Raw genomic sequence first — 18,182 nt, 5'->3', positions numbered from 1 at the left:
AGATCATTGTGGTAAACTGAGGTTTGGGGTGAGCTAGATGCGGTAGAAGAGGAAAGAGGTTAGGCAGGGTTATTTTGGAGATCAAAGTAGTAGAATGGGTTTGGGATTAGTCAGAGTGGGGATGGGGGATAGATTGATAGAGACATAGAGTGATGGGGAGACAGAGTAAAGCTTACGAGAGAGTAAAATGTATATTATTTTTTAATTTAATTATATATTTTTTTAATTTTATTTATAGATGTAATTGTATTTATTTATTCTCTAGTACAGTAGGACTAGAGTAATAAATAAATAGATATGTAAATACATAGTAAGGAAATATATGGGCAAGGAATATAATAATGGGCATATGAGAAGTAAATTCGGATTGTATAAACACAGACTTTCAAGATTTATAATATTTGATGTTAATTAATAAGTGGACTTTTTTTAACATTGATATATCTTTCCTCAATTTTTCAGTATGTGAAGGTGGCTGATATAACGGACGGTTGTAGGTGTGTAAATCATGAATGGCTCTTTTTCTTCCTTTTCCGGCACCATAAGAACTCTTTAGTGATATGGTTGGTGAAATCGGACACTTGCAGACTGCATACTAGCCGGCGAGTAATACAACCCATTTAAAAGACCAGCTGTGCACAGCAACAGACCGGCAAAGTCACAGTAAAAATTACTGCATAACAATACATTCCCAGAAAGCAAAAAAAAACATTTATAAAGTAACATTCTGTGAGAAGAGGAGTGTGGGGCTCTTTGTTATGCCGCCTCCTGTACGTGGTTGGTGCGTTGTCAATGCCTGAGCTTGTTACTGTTCCTGTGCAGAACGTGTGGTGGTTGAGATCTACAGTTAGCTTTTCCCTTGGGATCATTCAATGACAGACTGAGCAGAAGGAACAACATTACTTGCGGGGAAGCTTTACATCGACTATACTGTAGTACAAGCAACTGAATAACAAATACAGCATAAAGTGTGCATGTTCAGTATTATAGCAGGCTTTAAGTTTTCCATTTTCATTCTTGTGTTTCACCAGGTATTCTTTACAAGGGCATATACTGCCATATTTGACACAAGGTTGCTCTAGTCCATTGTGTTTGTTACAGGAGGGCTCTTACCTTGTGGGTCTTCGCATATCTGCCTGTCCTTGTGGCCCTTTATTGAGGTGATATCAACCACGTCCACCCCATGTTTAATTTTTATTGGCTGTTGAAAATACAGTAAAAGAAAGAGAAACATAATTCGAGCCTCCGGTCCTGACAGAATTGTATACTGTCCATTTACCAAGAATACCATGAAGCTGTCAGAAAACCTATATAGCCTAGTCTTTCTTCTATTTCAGTTCAACGCCTCTCGGGAAGGCGATCATAGAGAGGAAGGAACAGCTGATCGTACGTTGTAGAGTGGCGTCATGACGTCACCGTCTATATTTTACGTCACAAAAGGAAGTATTAGAAAGGTGCAGAGCAGTGAAGAGGACCGGTGAGAGAAAGAGCGGGGTGCTGCAGTCAGCCGAAGCAGCTGGAATTGTGGGGAAGGGAGTCAGGACGTCAAACCTCCTGAACCGGTCCCCGTCAAGGAAGGCTACGGGTGGTGGCGAGGGACAAACAGCGATCGCGGACGGAAACACCGCGCGACCGGAAGCTCAGCCTTTATTAGCACAACAATAAGGGCACGAGCCGACGCGCAGCGCGAGCCTCAGTGCCTCCACCCGGTGGCAGGCTCCGCGGCGGCGGCCCGCTGTGCCGGTGCTCCCCGGGGCCCGGGAAGGTGCGGTGAAACAATAGAGAGACATAGCCCGCGGGAGCTCTACCGCAGCGTACCTCTGTGACACACACAAGCGCGCTCTGTGTCCCGCGGACACCGGCTGCTGTCAGCGCCACGCGCCGGGGCTCAGCTGCCCTCCCGCCTGCGTCACTGAACCCGGGCCCCCTGACCAAGAAGCGCCAGGAAAAGAAACCGGGTGGCGAGGCCACCAAGCACCCCGTACCCCTCAACCTGGGATGCCTGCCAGTGACTATAGGGTGAGGGTACCCCTCGCACACTCCTAGTAAGAACTGCGCTCTGCCTTGGGGGGAGGTGACCCTTCAAAAGACACCTGGGCAAGGAACCCCCCCACCTTCCTAGATCGGCTGAAGAGCCCCTGCCGCTCTCTGCGGCCCTCTCGCCAGCATGGCACACCAGCAGGTGACCAGTTCGCAGAAGGCCCTGATGCTGGAGCTCAAGTCCCTGCAGGAGGAGCCAGTCGAAGGTTTCAGGATCACGCTGGTGGACGAGTCAGACCTCTATAACTGGGAGGTGGCGATCTTCGGGCCCCCCAATACTCTCTACGAGGGGGGCTACTTCAAGGTAAACACGTCTACCCTTGTGGGTCCCCTCCTGTGCTGTTGCGCGCCCACGTCACGGGGTGGCAGCCGCGAGCCCCGCCGCGCATTGTTTACTTGGTAGGTTACCGGTGGCGTAACTCGCGCAAACATGGGGATCACACGTCCAAATCTCCACCTAGTGCAGGGTACTGTGATGTAAATGATCTCCCTTATGGCCGCGTTATGGTAGGCGAAATCTCCCGTTGAAAATGTAAAACGTAGCTTCTCGTATGTATTGCATGGGTGAATTCTAAATCTGTAGTGCTAGGATTTACATTTATTGATGGTTTAATGTGCTATTTGTCTCGCTATAGCTCTGCTCTGCTCTTTGACTTCTTAAGTAATGAGTACTTTATGGTTGAGGGGATAATGTATGACAACTTTCTGCTGTCCCAGTTAGACTCTACGAATCGAGTTGTTTATAAGAATAAAAAAAGCCACATTCATGCATGTTCCCTAACAAACTTAAGGATTTGCCACGCCATTCTTAGAACAAGCAAGATACTTTCACCAAACCTCAGCCGTAGTGTTAGACACTGAATTATATTGTTCTCATCGATGCCCATAGTTTCGCAATTATATTCCATAGCTTTCATTACCGCTGTCCGGCAGTGTGCCATATTTGCGTCGGATATGTAGTTTGAGTTCCTGTATATTTTCTCATTTTGATTTGTCCGTCTCAAACCTAGCACCATCATTACTCTCTCAGATATCGTGAAAACAATTTGTGAAACAATATATTTTTAAAGCTTAAGCAACATGCTCTGGCAGAAAACAAATACTCCTTAGTAACCACGTACGTGCGTAGCCCCTCGAGTGAAGTTACTAGTATAGTTTTTTATTTTATTTTGTGAAGTCCATGCCTTCTATAATACGCCTCAAAACACTGAAACTTGTACAAAGATCCAGCATTGGTTACCAACTACTACAATTCAAAGTGTCGATAACCCCTTCGCTGCCAGGCCTTTTCCCCCTCAGGTACCAAGCCTTTTTGGCTGTATGGGGCTGTTAGCGCTTAGGCCCTCATAACATTTTGTCCACATAACCTACCCACGCCAAATTAGCGTTTTTTTTTTTTTTTCCCAACATACTAGGGATTCTAGTGTTACCCAGACTTTGTGGGTTCCCATGAAGGAGACCAATAAATTATCTAAAATACAGCGCAAATGTGTTTTTTTTTGTTTTTGTTTTTTTTTTCTTTAAAAAAAAAACGGGGGGGGGGGGTGTGCTTCAGAAGAAAGCGTGTGGTTTTTCCCTGAAAATGGCATCAACAAAGGGTATGCGATGCTAAAATCGTCATCTTCCCAGCTTTCAGGAAAAGGCAGACTTGAATCAGAAAACACAATTTTTCAACACAATTTTGGCATTTTACTGAGCCATACCCAATTTTTACTATTTTTTGTGCTTTCAGCCTCCTTCCAGTTAATGACAGAAATGGGTGTGAAACCAATGCTGGATCCCAGAAAGCTAAACATTCTGAAAACTAGACAAAATTCTGAATTCAGCAAGGGGTCATTTGTGTAGATCCTACAAGGGTTTCCCCACAGAAAATAACAACTTAAATAAAAAAAATGTTGAAATTGAGGTGAAAAAACAGCCATTTTTCTCCACGTTTAACTCTAACTTTTTCCTGCAATGTCAGATTTTTGAAAGCAATACACTGTTATGTCTGCTGGACTCTTCTGGTTTCGGGGATATATATATATATAGGGCTTGTAGGTTTATCAAAAATCCTAGGTACCCAGAGCCAATAAATTAGCTGCACCTTGCAATCGGTTTTCAGCAGTTCATTTGCTGAAATATAAAGAGTGAAAAATAGGTATCGAATAAACCTTTGTATTTTCCAAAATGGGTACAATATAAGGTGTTGAGAAACAGTAGTTATTTGCACATCTGTGAATTCCGGGGTGCCCATACTAGCGTGTGAATTACATGGTATTTCTCAAATAGATGTCGGTGTGTGAGATATATATATATATATATATATATATATATATATATCTCTCTACCACCCAACATTTCTTCCCCTCATTCTCCTGGTAAAAATGATACCTCACTTGTGTAGGTGGGCCAAGTGCCTTACACCCACCCTCTTATTTTTTTTTGGGGGGGGGGGGATCTTCCCTGGTCTCTGGTGGGCTTTCTGCCCCCCTTGGGGGCAGACGGGCCTTCCAAAAATAGGCCGATCTGATATGTCCAACAATGCCTCCCCATGGGGAGGGAACCTTGTCCAAAAATAGGCCGATCTGCCCCCAAGGGGGTAGAAATGGGCAAAAATAAATTTGTCCCCGCAGGGGAACGACTCTTGCCTAAGGGGTCGCTCCCCTGGCATGACATTGACGCAAAAAAATTAAATATCCCTGGTGTCTAGCGGTTTCTGACCCCCTTGGTGGTAGATCGACCTAGTAAAAATAGGCCAATCTGCTCCCGGGGGGGGGGGGAGGGGGCGCAGAAATGGCCTAAATACAATTTGCCCCCCAGGGGAGTGACCCTTGCCTAAGGGGTCGCTCCCCATATATAAAAAAAACCAAAAGTAAATATAAACAAAAATATGTCCCTGGTGTCTAGGGGGTAACCCCCAAGCCAGATCGGCCTAATTTTAACAGAAACGGTCTAAAAATACTTTGCCCCCCTGGGTAGCAGCCCATGCCCAAGGGGCCGCTCCCCTTATGCATAAGTATAAGGGCAGCAGAAATGCTTGCTGAGACATGAAAGGGTAGTGTGGTATGTATTCTGAGGGGTATTGCCATTCTCAGTGAGCTAGAGAACTCTTAACTCCTGATATTATCCCCGTTGAACTGTTTATTTCACATCTGGTGATGCTTGTGTTGTCTTGGTCCACGGCGAGGAGTTGTATTTGTTGTTATTGCCTTTGGCGTCTCCTCCGCCCGTTTGAGAGCTTCAGCCTACTGTAACTTTCTGGCCCCATCGCTGTCTGGCATTAAAAACACAACTGGAACGCTCCCATATGCACGGACAAAAATACAAAGTAATCGTGAAGCATTAAACTGGATACACTTGTATAGAAAGCGTCATGAAATGTAGTGCATGATGGAATGCATTTGGTTAATTTTGGGCCCTTTTGTTCACTTTGCCATCTAAACAGTTGTTCACAGACACTAAGCATGATATATATATAATTATTTTTTTGTGTGTGTGATGTACATGCTATGTAAAGTATGCTCGTTAGATCTGTGGGTATTCCACATGCATAATAGAAGAGTGACCATAACTGGGGCTAAATTTGGATGTTTTGTGTAGCTATTGACATGCTGTTGAGTGCCAGCTTCAGCAAGTGTAGTAATGTGGTAGAGTACATACATTGAGAATTAAAAAGGAAAATACACTTTTTTTTTGACTCACCCACCCCTTTTTCTCAGCCCGCTTGATAGATCCCCCTGAAACTATCCATGTACAACAAGACCCTTGGACACACCTTTTTTGGAAAGTTTAATGAAGTCGTCAAACAATGCCAAAGATATAGCAAAGTCAAAAACATTTTTTTTTTTTCCTATGAAAACTAGGTCCTAACTGTAACTACCTACTGGCGACAGCCATGAGGAGATAGATAGATATATAGTTGCGTGTGTGTATATATAGAATGTAGCCCAAGGGATCGGGCACCAGGACCATTAAGCTTTCCTTTTAAGCTGTCAAGTTGTAATTCGTCCTTCCCATGGAGCGTCCCTTGTTTACTGTATCTTTCAGGGTGCTCAATTTCTGTGAATGGGTCTGTCTTTTTAATCTTGTCACATATGCTGTGCATTCAAGGACTGAGGTCAGATTTGAGGCTCTGTCTACTAAGGAAGCTTTGTGTGTTCCAATCTTTCTGACTTCAAAGTGAGAGAATTTATGTGCCAGTCGTGTTGTCTACTAGGAGTGTGCTGGAGGAAGGATGTAGAATGTTTTTTTTTTTTTCTTCTCTAGCACACATTTAAATGTCTGTTAGCTAAACGTGCAGCTATTTCAGAATATATCAGAATTAGAAAAGCACCAGTGAAGCACAAATTTATTGGTAATTCTGAAGTGTAGTGCCAACCACTAGTTTAAAGTTATCAATACAGTAGGTGATATTCCCACGCATTATCATTTGTGGGCTGTGTACTTTTATCAGTAAAACTGTATGTCAGCGCAAATGTAATGGTCATTTCAATTGAAAATGTGTTGTCTGTAATGACAGTGCCCTGCATATCATGCATACTCTTACTCTAGTCTACTCCGCACTACTGTAGCCGGGTGTAGGAAGTTGGCTCTGTATGCACTATTTCAAAGTAAGGAATAGTATGCACAGAGTCCAAGGGTTCCCCTTAGAGGTAAGATAGTGGCAAAAAGAGATAATACTAATGCTCTATTTTGTGGTAGTGTGGTCGAGCAGTAGGCTTATCAAAGGAGTAGTGTTAAGCATTTGTTGTACATACACACAGGCAATAAATGAGGAACACACACTCTGAGACAAATCCAGGCCAATAGGTTTTTGTGTAGAAGAATATATTTTCTTAGTTTATTTTAAGAACCACAGGTTCAAATTCTACATGTAATACTTTGCACGAAAGGTATTGCAGGTAAGTACTTTAGGAACTTTGAATAATCACAATAGCATATATACTTTTCACATAAAACACATATAGCTATTTTAAAACTAGACAGTGCAATTTTCACAGTTCGTAGGGGAGGTAAGTAATTGGTAGTTCTTGCAGATAAGTAAACCACCTACGGGGTTCAAGTTTGGGTCCAAGGTAGCCCACCGTTGGGGGTTCAGAGCAACCCCAAAGTTACCACACCAGCAGCTCAGAGCCGGTCAGGTGCAGAGCTCAAAGTGGTGCCCAAAACGCATAGGCTTCAATGGAGAAGGGGGTGCCCCGGTTCCAGTCTGCCAGCAGGTAAGTACCCGCGTCTTCGGAGGGCAGACCAGGGGGGTTTTGTAGGGCACCGGGGGGGGGGGGGGACACAAGTTAGCACAGAAAGTACACCCTCAGCAGCACGGGGGCGGCCGGGTGCAGTGTGCAAACACATGTCGGGTTTTCAATTGGAATCAATGGGAGACCAAGGGGTCTCTTCAGCGATGCAGGCAAGGGGGGGGGGGCTCCGCGGGGTAGCCACCACCTGGGCAAGGGAGAGGGCCTCCTGGGGGTCACTCCTGCACTGGAGTTCCGATCTTTCAGGTCCTGGGGGCTGAGGGTGCAGGGTCTTTTCCAGGAGTCGGGATCTGGGAGTCAGGCAGTCGCGGTCAGGGGGAGCCTCTGGATTCCCTCTGCAGGCGTCGCTTTGGGGGCTCAGGGGGGGCAACTCTGGCTACTCACGGTCTCATAGTCGCTGGGGAGTCCTCCCTGAAGTGTTTGTTCTCGACAAGTCGAGCCGGGGGCGTCTGGTGCAGAGTAGCAAGTCTCACGCTTCCGGCGGGAAACGCAGTTGTTTTAAAGTTGCTCCTTTGGAAACAAAGTTGCAGTCTTTGGTGAACAGGGCCGCTGTTCTCTGTAGTTTCTTGGTCCTTCTAGAGCAGGGCAGTCCTCTGAGGATTCAGAGGTCGCTGGTCCCTGGGGAGAGCGTCGCTGGAGCAGTTTCTTCAGAAGGGGGGAGACAGGCCGGTAGAGCTGGGGCCAAAGCAGTTGGTATCTCCGTCTTCTCTGCAGGGTTTTTCAGCTTAGCAGTCCTCTTCTTCTTAGGTTGCAGGAATCTGAGTTCCTAGGTTCAGGGGAGCTCCTAAATACAGAATTTAGGGGTGTGTTTAGGTCAGGGAGGGCAGTAGCCAATGGCTACTAGCCCTGAGGGTCGCTACACCCTCTTTGTGCCTCCTCCAAGGGGAGGGGGTCACATTCCTATCCCTATTGGGGGGGGGGGGGGAGGAATCCTCCATCTGCAAGATGGAGGATTCCTAAAAGTCAGTCACTTCAGCTCAGGTTGCCTTAGGGGCTGTCCTGACTGGTCAGTGACTCTTCCTTGTTTTTCTCATTATCTCCTCCGGCCTTGCCGCCAAAAGTGGGGCCGTGGCCGGAGGGGGCGGGCAACTCCACTTGCTGGAATGCCCTGTGATGCTGTAACAAAGGGGGTGAGCCATTAAAGGCTCACCGCCAGGTGTTCCAGTCCTGCAAGGGGAGGTGATAAGCATCTCCACCCAGTACAGGCTTTGTTACTAGCCACAGAGTGGCAAAGGCACTCTCCCCATGTGGCCAGCAACATGTCTCGAGTGTGGCAGGCTGCTAAAACCAGTCAGCCTACACGGGTAGTTGGTTAAGGTTTCAGGGGGCACCTCTAAGGTGCCCTCTGGGGTGTATGTTACAATAAAATGTACACTGGCATCAGTGTGCATTTATTGTGCTGAGACGTTGGCTACCAAACTTCCCAGTTTTCAGTGTAGCCATTATGGTGCTGTGGAGTTCGTGTTTGACAGACTCCCAGACCATATACTCTTATGGCTACCCTGCACTTCCAATGTCTAAGGTTTTGCTTAGACACTGTAGGGGCATAGTGCTCATGCACCTATGCCCTCACCTGTGGTATAGTGCACCCTGCCTTAGGGCTGTAAGGCCTGCTAGAGGGGTGACTTATCTATACTGCATAGGCAGTGTGAGGTTGGCATGGCACCCTGAGGGGAGTGCCGTGTCGACTTACTCGTTTTGTCCTCACCAGCACACACAAGCTGGCAAGCAGTGTGTCTGTGCTGAGTGAGGGGTCCCCAGGGTGGCATAAGATATGCTGCAGCCCTTAGAGACCTTCCCTGGCATCAGGGCCCTGGGTACCAGTTACAAGGGACTTACCTGGATGCCAGGGTGTGCCAATTGTGAAAACAAAAGTACAGGTATGTGAAAGAACACTGGTGCTGGGTCCTGGTTAGCAGGCCTCAGCACACTTTCAAATCAAAACATAGCATCAGCAAAGGCAAAAAGTCATAGGGTAACCATGCCAAGGAGGCATTTCCTTACACCGGGGACATAATCTGTAGAAATTAGTACATTTTCTAAGTAGTTATGGACCCCCTGAGGAGGCTTTGCGGACCCCCAGGGTTCCCTGGACCACAGGTTGGTAGGGAACCACTGCTCTTTGCCACATTAGTCTACTCTGCACTACTAAACTCCACATCACCCTAGGGCACTGCACTCTGTTCCGCTGCACCACTTTGCACTATGCCACTACACTCTGTACTCTCTGCTCTGTACGGAACTCTACTTTGCACCGCTCTATGCCAGTGCACTCTACGCCGGATAACTATGGACTGCTGCGCTTTACTCTGCGCCACTGTGTTCTATTCTGAACCACTCTGCCATTGTACTCTATGGCACTGTAACCGCACTACAGTGCTAGCCTACTAATCTGTCGCTCTTTGCTACTACACTCTGCCATTCCTCCCTGCCTTACTGCAGTCTTCCCTACACAACTGTCACTTTACCCTGCACCACTTGATTCTACGCCACTTCACTGTACTCTAAAATAATCTACTCTATGGCACTGCACTCTGGGCTGTGCCACTGCACTCTTCTCAATGCACTCTACAACACTTTACGCAAAACAAGTGCACCCTGCACCACTTTACTCCTCACCACTGTACTCTACGCCCTTACACTCCACTGTGGTACTCTGCTTTATTAAAGTCTACTCCTCTCTACTCTACCCACTGCCACTCTACAATGCTCTCCTACCTTCTGCAACGCTCTATGCAACTTCCTTGACACCGCTCCATGCCACTTTACTCAACTCTAGTCTATGACAGTACTCCATTCTGCCACTCTATGGGACTCTATACCATTCCACTGCACTCTTCAAAACTACTTCACCCTATGCCATTCCACTCTGCTGCACTTCTCCACTGTGCCACTCCACTCTGACAACCTACTCTGCTGTATAGCACTCTACCATTCCCTACTGCACTCTGCGTCACTCCACATTACTTTACTCCAATCTATGCCACTGCACTCTGTTCTATGGCACGCAACTCTGCGCTCTTCCACTCCAGGCCACGCCACTCTCCTTTATGCCACTAACTTCTGGTCATGCTGAACAGCAGCTACACTGGTGTACAACATGAGTAAAACACATTGGGAAAGCCAGTTGCCCTTCCATTAATGAGACCTATTGTCTTTTCCTATGCTTGTTTTTGTTTTGTGAGAGATATATATATATATATATATATATATATAGCACCTAGGAAACTGTTTTTTAATTCATTGACTGTCTCTGCAGACCTACCCTGTTGCATCTTAAATTACTTCAGCCTGAATTTGTAAGCATAATGTGGTATGTATCTGTTTCTGCTGTGCTAAAGGCTGAGAAACATGACCAGCAAATTATAAGAATTGTTTGACTTGATTTTTGATTCTGTTGTGTTCCTTTTGTGGGGCCTTGATGAATTTTGTAATGTCTTCAAGGTCTGAATTCATTATTAGGTAGTCCCAGACTCCATCTCGGGTCGCCGTCTTCTCAGTTTTAGGTAAAGGGAGTCGCCGTTTTTCTTCAGTATACGTAGAATCATTGTATTGTCTGCCATTAATGCAGATGTCGTTTTTCTAAGAACTGTGAAAGTGTCAAGTCATTCAGCTAAAGACATAAATATAACACCCGATACGACATCAGTCTTGGACAAGTGTCCACTTAACACCATGTCAAGGTTGAATAAAAACAAATACAGACTTATAACCAAAACAGTATAGTCTGAAATGTCCTTTCACCTTATATGTTCATAGGCAAACATCTGAGATGCATGCCTTGATGCTTATAATCTACATCTGACATGCCTTAACTAATGTCAGAAATACAATCTCGGGTAAGATTTAGTAAGTAAGGGCTGCTACTTGACTTCTGTCAGAAGATGTTCTTTGGCTAGATATTGCACAGGTTTCTGCCATTGACAGTCTCACCTAATGCCAGTGGACTTTGAATATGGTACATTTTGTCTAAATTAGAGTCTCGAGCAAAGTTGCTACAGCAGCACGTTTGCTATTCTTAGGGAACAATGCCTTTGCGTGGTTTGCACTCCAAACTGCCTGGAGGTGGTGGGACATTTTTTTTTTTTTTTTTTTTTTTTTTTTTTTTTTTTTTTTTTTTAAGCTCTGGCCCCCTGCACCATATTTCTGTGACGACCTGGAGAGGTGGTGGTCCCCGCAGCACATTTCTGTAAAGTCCCGGGGTGGTGGTTGTCCCCGGGGCTACAGAAAGAGGGGGCGAGCAGCCCGCAGCATTAAATTAGTGATGCCCCAGGGACTTGACCCACCCCGGGGGCTTCAGAATGAAGCATGGGAGCCTGTGCCCTGTATTTATTTTTTGTTGTGGGACTGCTGAAGCTGAGCCCCAAGATGGCTGCCAACACTTCCTGGTTTAAAGTGTTGGCAACCAATCAGAGCTGTGCACATCCCTGAAAAAGCGTGTCTTTTTTTTTTTTTTTCGAAGTTGGCACGGCCAGAGATGCACACATTTATTTTCCCTTTTTGAATATCTCCAAAACTACTGAACAGATTTACATAAAATAAGCGAAAGCACAATCTGCATACCAAAAGCTAGTTTTCTGCCAAATTTGATGTAATTCTGTCTGGTGGTTTGAGCTGTAGTTGTGTCTAAGGGTTCAATAAGAAATACCACGGGAAACGCAATTTTATTGAACCCCCCCCCCCCCCTGCCTTTTTTTTTTTTTTTTTTTTTTTTTTTTCCTCTTACCACTCCGAAACTTTGTGTAACAAAAATCGCCGGGGCACTTCTTTGGTAAATTTTTATGAAGATTCATCAGATGGTGCTAAAGATATAGGCAAGTAAAAAACGCTTCTTCTATGGAAACTTGGTCCTAACTCTTAGAACTACCTTGTGGCGACAGCCACTTGGTAATATATATCTCATTGTTAAATTTGAAAACTTGTATATATTTTTATATTGCAACCACTGTCAGAAATGCAAGCTCACTTCATTTCTTTAGAGACCCCACTCTAATAGTACTGGCTTTGCAGTAATTAATTTTATGAACAATTTGGACATAAATCATGACTTAGTGGCAAACCAGTTCTTGCAACCTCACTTGTAAGCATAATGTGTTGTAAACCCGCATCCAAATGGTTTGTGATGCAGAGATTTGACCTGGCCTACTCGTCTACTGCACAAAACCCATACAACCTTGTTATCCTTGATCCACTGTGACCTGGGTGTTGGGCTCCAAAAATTCTACTCCCATATTTTGTTACACATTGATCACTATATTAAAGCTAATTATTTGGGATTCATTTAAAAATGTGACATGGCATGAGAAGTTTATTCTCTGAAGTGATCACCTGGGGTAAAACTGTATGCAGTCACGCAGAAAGATTAACCGTTTTTGGGTTAGTTTGAGTAGATTTTTAATTCTTCTTTTTTTTGTTTACATTTATATAATTACTGTGGCATTCTTTAAACGAAGATGTAGAACTTAATAATTATATTTTAAATGTGTATTACAGACTAAAGTTTGCTGGATATATTTAAATTTTTAAAAGTTAACCACTTAATGTTTCTTTCCTACTTTACCACCTCTTTAAGACAGAAGAGTTAATGGGGCACAGTTGAGAGATTCAAAGGTAGCCTCCTGGTGGGCCATAACCACAAATAAAGACCAATCTACAGCCGATTGAAAGCACCCAAGATCGCCATCCAAGTGTATGCAATGCTATGCATCGATAGGAAAATATGAGCAGACTGTGTGTGAGACACAAGGTGACCCCAGAAAACACCATAGCCTCCTCAGACCTTAAGGCTAAGGGCAACAGTCCTCCCATCTAATTGAGGTGGGATTCCTTACACCTGCATCCACCCCCAACTTGTGCCCTGCAGAAGCCCAACCGTTACAACACTTCCTGCACAATAACCGCAGACTGTCGTAAACACTGAATGAAACGCAGCTGATGCCTGTTTTTCTGCTGTTCTGTGTATGTGAGGGGTAACTTGCAATGTGCCATGTTACAGTTGTCTGGCAGGTAGTGACACTAAATAAAGCCTTTCCACTGTAGGAAACGTAAACGATTTAACTCTATCACTGCTTTTCTTATAAGGGAACTCCTGATGTAAAGCTGTACATCCACTCTATAAAGCAACATTGTCAACTTCATCTTCAGGGACAATGCAAAATAGGTGAAGTTGCTGCTGCAGAATCCGTATGATCAGCTTTTGGTTGTCATGACAACTGTACCGTTTGGGTGCATTTTTGTAATATTTATGCAAATGGGTAAGTTGGTTCTTTGTTTATCCGAACCTGACTTGAGCTTCTTAAGGACAACGTTTTTTTTTTCTCCGTTTTTTTTTTTCTACACGCGTTGGATTCTACTGGTAACATCCGCCCCCTCTGGACATGAATTTGTGTTTTGGCCCTAATTATCTGCTGTGTTCAGTGTTGGCTTCCTTCTCGGCAGTTGAGGTCTTCTTAGTATGTTTAGTTAAAGGGGAATCCAGGTGTATTAGTGGTAGGTAAGCATGCACTTTTTTCTATTTACCACGTTGAGGTTTAGTCTGTGCTATCCCAAGTCTGAGATCTAATTGAAGCACTACTGCTTTCAGTTCCCTTATTATCCTGAATTCGATGGTTTGCTTATGTGGCCAGTGCCAGTTATGGTCTTTCAGTTTGGGCAGGCTGCATGTGTTCCATGTTTTTAATGAGTGTACAGATTAGACTTCATTGGTGTAGCAGTAGTTCAGCACAATGCCAATATATCACTTTTCACAAACATTCAATTATAGATATTTGGTTGATCGTTTTTGAGATTACAAAAACCTGTCATTTACCAAAGTAATATGCAGCTGCTAGATCCTCCCAATAATTTTAAAGGAATTACATTTTTGGGGGGGGGTGGAGCTGGGGTTAGGTGTATGCTCAGCAGCAATGGGAGGTGACGGCAAATACTTGATGTGGAGGGACAGGAAAAGCAACAGTCTAGTGGGGAGTATGGGGAAGCTGCAAAGAGGGGAGTGTGGTGATTTCAGCCAGGAAGCAGCACTTGCGGGAGAGCAAGTAAACATGCTAAAAGAAACAAATATCGGCAAAGCCAAAAGGTCTCACCTTTGGGGCCTGTTGGCTTTGCCAATGGTTGTTAGTCATGCTTTTCCTTTTTTAGTTACTGGTTTCAGTTGGATTTGTAACTAAAAAAAGAACAATACACTAAAACATTGATGGATTGATATAGATATATATCCATATCCATCCGGTGGGGGAACAGAAGCAACATGGGTGGGTAGAAGCATCCGTGAGCTGGGGGAGTTGGGGTGCTGGAGGAAAAACAAAGGGCATGGCAGCCGTGTGGAGCAGGCAGAAGAGAAGTACCTAGGGCGAGCAAGCAGCTGGGGGAGATCTAGGACATGAATAAGAAGCAGGCAAATGAGTGAAAGCTAACCAACGGTAAACAATGGGCTGGCTCAAAGCTCCTGTATGTTCTTGGTAAGCCCACGCTGACTCGTAGACAGCATAATTTTTTTTTTTTTTTTTTTTTTTAAGGTTGAGCATAGCAGCACTCAAGTGCTGCTTTTCGGACATGTTGGTATGTACTTGGGCTTTTAACCCCGCCCACCGTACGCACATCACTTGCTCGTTCATGGGCTTGCATTTTGAAAATCTATTTATTTTGTTGGCAAATGGTTTGTTTGCTCCACCTTGGGGTGGTTTGGTTACCGCCTTGGGCATGTACCATTTTACATGGGTAATTGCACGTTTGCCGATAACTTTGACTGTGACCTAACTTTTTTTGTCTCTTGCTCTTGTGGCGGTGGCACTGTGAATAGGCTTGCTGATGTCAACTGTCTTTTTTTTTTTTTTTTTTACTTTTCATTTTCAGTTTGTGTGGCAAGAAAAGTCTAGGCATTTACAACTCTAATAGCTGTAACCCGAGCAAATGTGAGACCCATTGCATTGCAAATGGTTGCGTTTTTTTTTTTTATTTTTTTTTTTTAGTTGCCAATCCAAATTGCATTGGTAACCAAACATAAAAAAATGCCCATCATTTTGTAGGTGTGCATATGTAGAAGATCATTGGTGATGTGGTGCAGTATGCTTAAAACCAGAGCCAATAGGAGCCAAAGGCAAGACCCATTGGCTTTGCCAATACCTGTTTTCTTAGGCTCTGGCCCCTCCAAAGTTTGAAAGCTCTTGGTTTGGGGTAGGCGTTGTAGTTCTAGCTTAAACATGTTTTTACTCTTATGCCTGATTTCAGGTGGTGTCAAATGTTTCTTTGAAAGGCATCTGGTGTCTACTACATTAAATATTTCTTTATTCATGACTTATGTGCAAACTAATTTTGTATCAGCACAGTTCTGTGAACTCATTAATTTCATATTTTTACCAGTGATAAGTTTATTTAATCTAAAAAAGTTTGCAGCCACAGAAAGTAGATGGTTATGGTAGGTGATTTCCATAGACAATCTGAGGTTTGGTTTATGCACTTCAAACAGTTGTATATGGCAACCAACTGGAACAACTCTCGGGATCCCATGTAATAAAGAGGATGATCACCCTAAACACATTGTCTTCTCTCTTGAATAGACACTGGTGGAATTGGCTCAATGAAGGTGGGAAAAATGTCTGGGTTGGATAAAATTCCAGCAGATTTATATCGATTCGAGCCTTCAATATGGGGACCATATGTTAATCTACCGCCAAATTAGAGTGAAGCCGTCTCCTCTATTCCTGGCAGTAGGGGTGTGGCCGGAATAATCCATTATTTAAGAAAGGCACAAGAGGTAATCTGGTTTATTATAGACCATCAATTTTATTGACACTGGCCAAAAGATCTTTTGTAGGCAGCTTTGTGTCAGAATGCAGTACTGGATATGAGAAACAAGGATCTTCTCTTACCTCAGGCAGGGTTTAGGGAGAACAAGAGTATGTTTAGTGGTCTGGAAGACTGTCTGACTAACCCATGAGCACCTGTATGTATGTTTATTATTTATTTTTTGGTGAATCTGGGGGCAGCCTTTGACCTAGATCCTGGGGAAAAGTGATCCTATTTCTATGAAATAGGACTGCTAGAACCATTGTTGTCCTGAATCGTACGCCTACACAGTAACAGTTATGCACAGTTAGGATGGGTAGCCAGGGTGAATTGACAGAAATAATTCCTATTTAAAGGGGCATTCGTCGAGTTTGTGTCCTGCCTCTTCTTTATTCACTCCTTACATTAATTTGGTAATAAAGCAAATTTTCACGTTTGGTATTTACATGGATTGCAAATTAACACTAATAAAATGAAATTCAAGGCCTTCCACCCCAGGGGTCTTTCTGAGGGAAAATTCGTATTCAGGTTATCCCTCTTGCGGATGTTAAAGAGTTTGATTTCTTGGCTGTTCGGCTGACAAATACATTATTTTTCTTACTCTGCTGTCCACGATGACTTACTTCTGCACCATAGAGGTGGGATTGTATTGAACTTTAAAATCTTCTTTCGATTGTCACCTACTCTGGAGATTTATTGGGCGAAAATGGTTAGCGCAGCCCTCTATTGTTCTAAGGGCTTTGGCAACTGATCACAGTTGTTAACAATTGAAACAATTTTTTTTTTTTACTGGCCTAATACTAAATGCCCTTTTGACTGCATTGCGACTAGATCTAACACAACAGAATATCATGCACATTGCAACTCTTAAACTACTCTTTTATTGGGTAAGGTTATGGTTGGAAAACAAATTAGACCAGTACAAGATGCTCTTTATTGAACTAAAATTTTTAGATGTAGGTTGTTAGATAATTTTGTTTAACTAAATCAGAGTATTATTCAGTAATCTTGATAGGAGTGAAATGTAGGATAATCCACCCTCCAGTATCCAGCAGATGATTGATCAGTTTAAGAACAGATATTGGACTATTGGTGAATAGTGTTATTGGCCGAATAAAGAATAAAAGACCAACCCTCGTTTTTGCTGAGGTGGACGTATGATGCCACTGTTGATCAGCAGTAGGCCATTGTATCACATGTACTCCTGGGGGGCTAGTTCAAGTGCTCCTGGCACACATGATTCTCTGTGTTGTGGTTAGCCTGGTGGGTGAGGACAAACTGCCCTTTTTCCAGGTTTTAGCAGTTTTGAAGGCCTTTTTAGTTCCAATTTGTCTGTATTTTGACCTTGCAGTATTGCGCCCAGCACTGCACCATGTTCTGTTTGGAGATCTAGAACAGTGGTTCTTAAACTTTTGACTTCTCTGGACCTCCCCCCCCCCCCCCCCCCCCCACACACACACACGTTATCCTTACTGTAACCTGGGGACCCACTGAATGATTACAGTAACCTGGGGACCCACTGAATCATTATTGGAATCTGGACACAAACTCTTCCCTCCCTTCTCCCCCTCCTCCCCCAACCTTCAGACATTGACCCCTGTCCCACTGAGTCAGACCACGGCCTAAACATCGATTTGAACCGTAAAGCAAAAAATAGACGCAAGGATTTGCCACACATACACAAATAACACTTTAATTTGTATACAAATAATTTTAATAAGCAGGTTGGAGCTTTTCTAAATGCAATTGAATTCACACATCGTCCATACTGTCATGCTATATTCTGTTTGAATCACGTGCACTGCTCCCGCACATAAATCTAAGGATAGTAATTTCATTTTTGGCCTCCATTTTCAAATTCCCTGATATTTATTTACAGTATGTTTTACAACTTTCAGTTGTGCATTTATCCACTGTATTTATATACACTTAATTAATCTGTTAATATTATTACATTTTATGGGCAGCCGTAGACACCATAGGGACCCTTGTCAACAGGTTGGGAAACCACTGATCTATGAGGCTTTGTAGCAGGTTCAGTCTTTAGGAGTAATAAGGATGCATATATGCAGTTATTCAATTTTTTTACCTCTGTTATATTTAGTCTCTTTTGGTAGCTCC

The 18,182-nt window shown here is 43.8% G+C and overlaps 1 protein-coding gene across 1 annotated transcript in view; it reads left to right on the top strand.

The window, feature by feature from the left end:
* Positions 1–1,430: 1,430 nt before the first annotated feature.
* Positions 1,431–18,182, top strand: part of UBE2R2 (ubiquitin conjugating enzyme E2 R2) — a 78,119-nt gene continuing 61,367 nt past the window's right edge. The window contains exon 1 of the mRNA XM_069217297.1: positions 1,431–2,344. Within this exon, the coding sequence (XP_069073398.1) occupies positions 2,168–2,344 (177 nt within the window). The 5' untranslated portion in view covers positions 1,431–2,167. The remainder of the gene's footprint in view (positions 2,345–18,182) is intronic.

The sequence above is a fragment of the Pleurodeles waltl genome, chromosome 1_1, assembly GCF_031143425.1.
Source record: "Pleurodeles waltl isolate 20211129_DDA chromosome 1_1, aPleWal1.hap1.20221129, whole genome shotgun sequence".
Taxonomy (NCBI): Eukaryota; Metazoa; Chordata; class Amphibia; order Caudata; family Salamandridae; genus Pleurodeles; species Pleurodeles waltl.
This window is presented reverse-complemented; position numbering and strand designations above follow the sequence as displayed.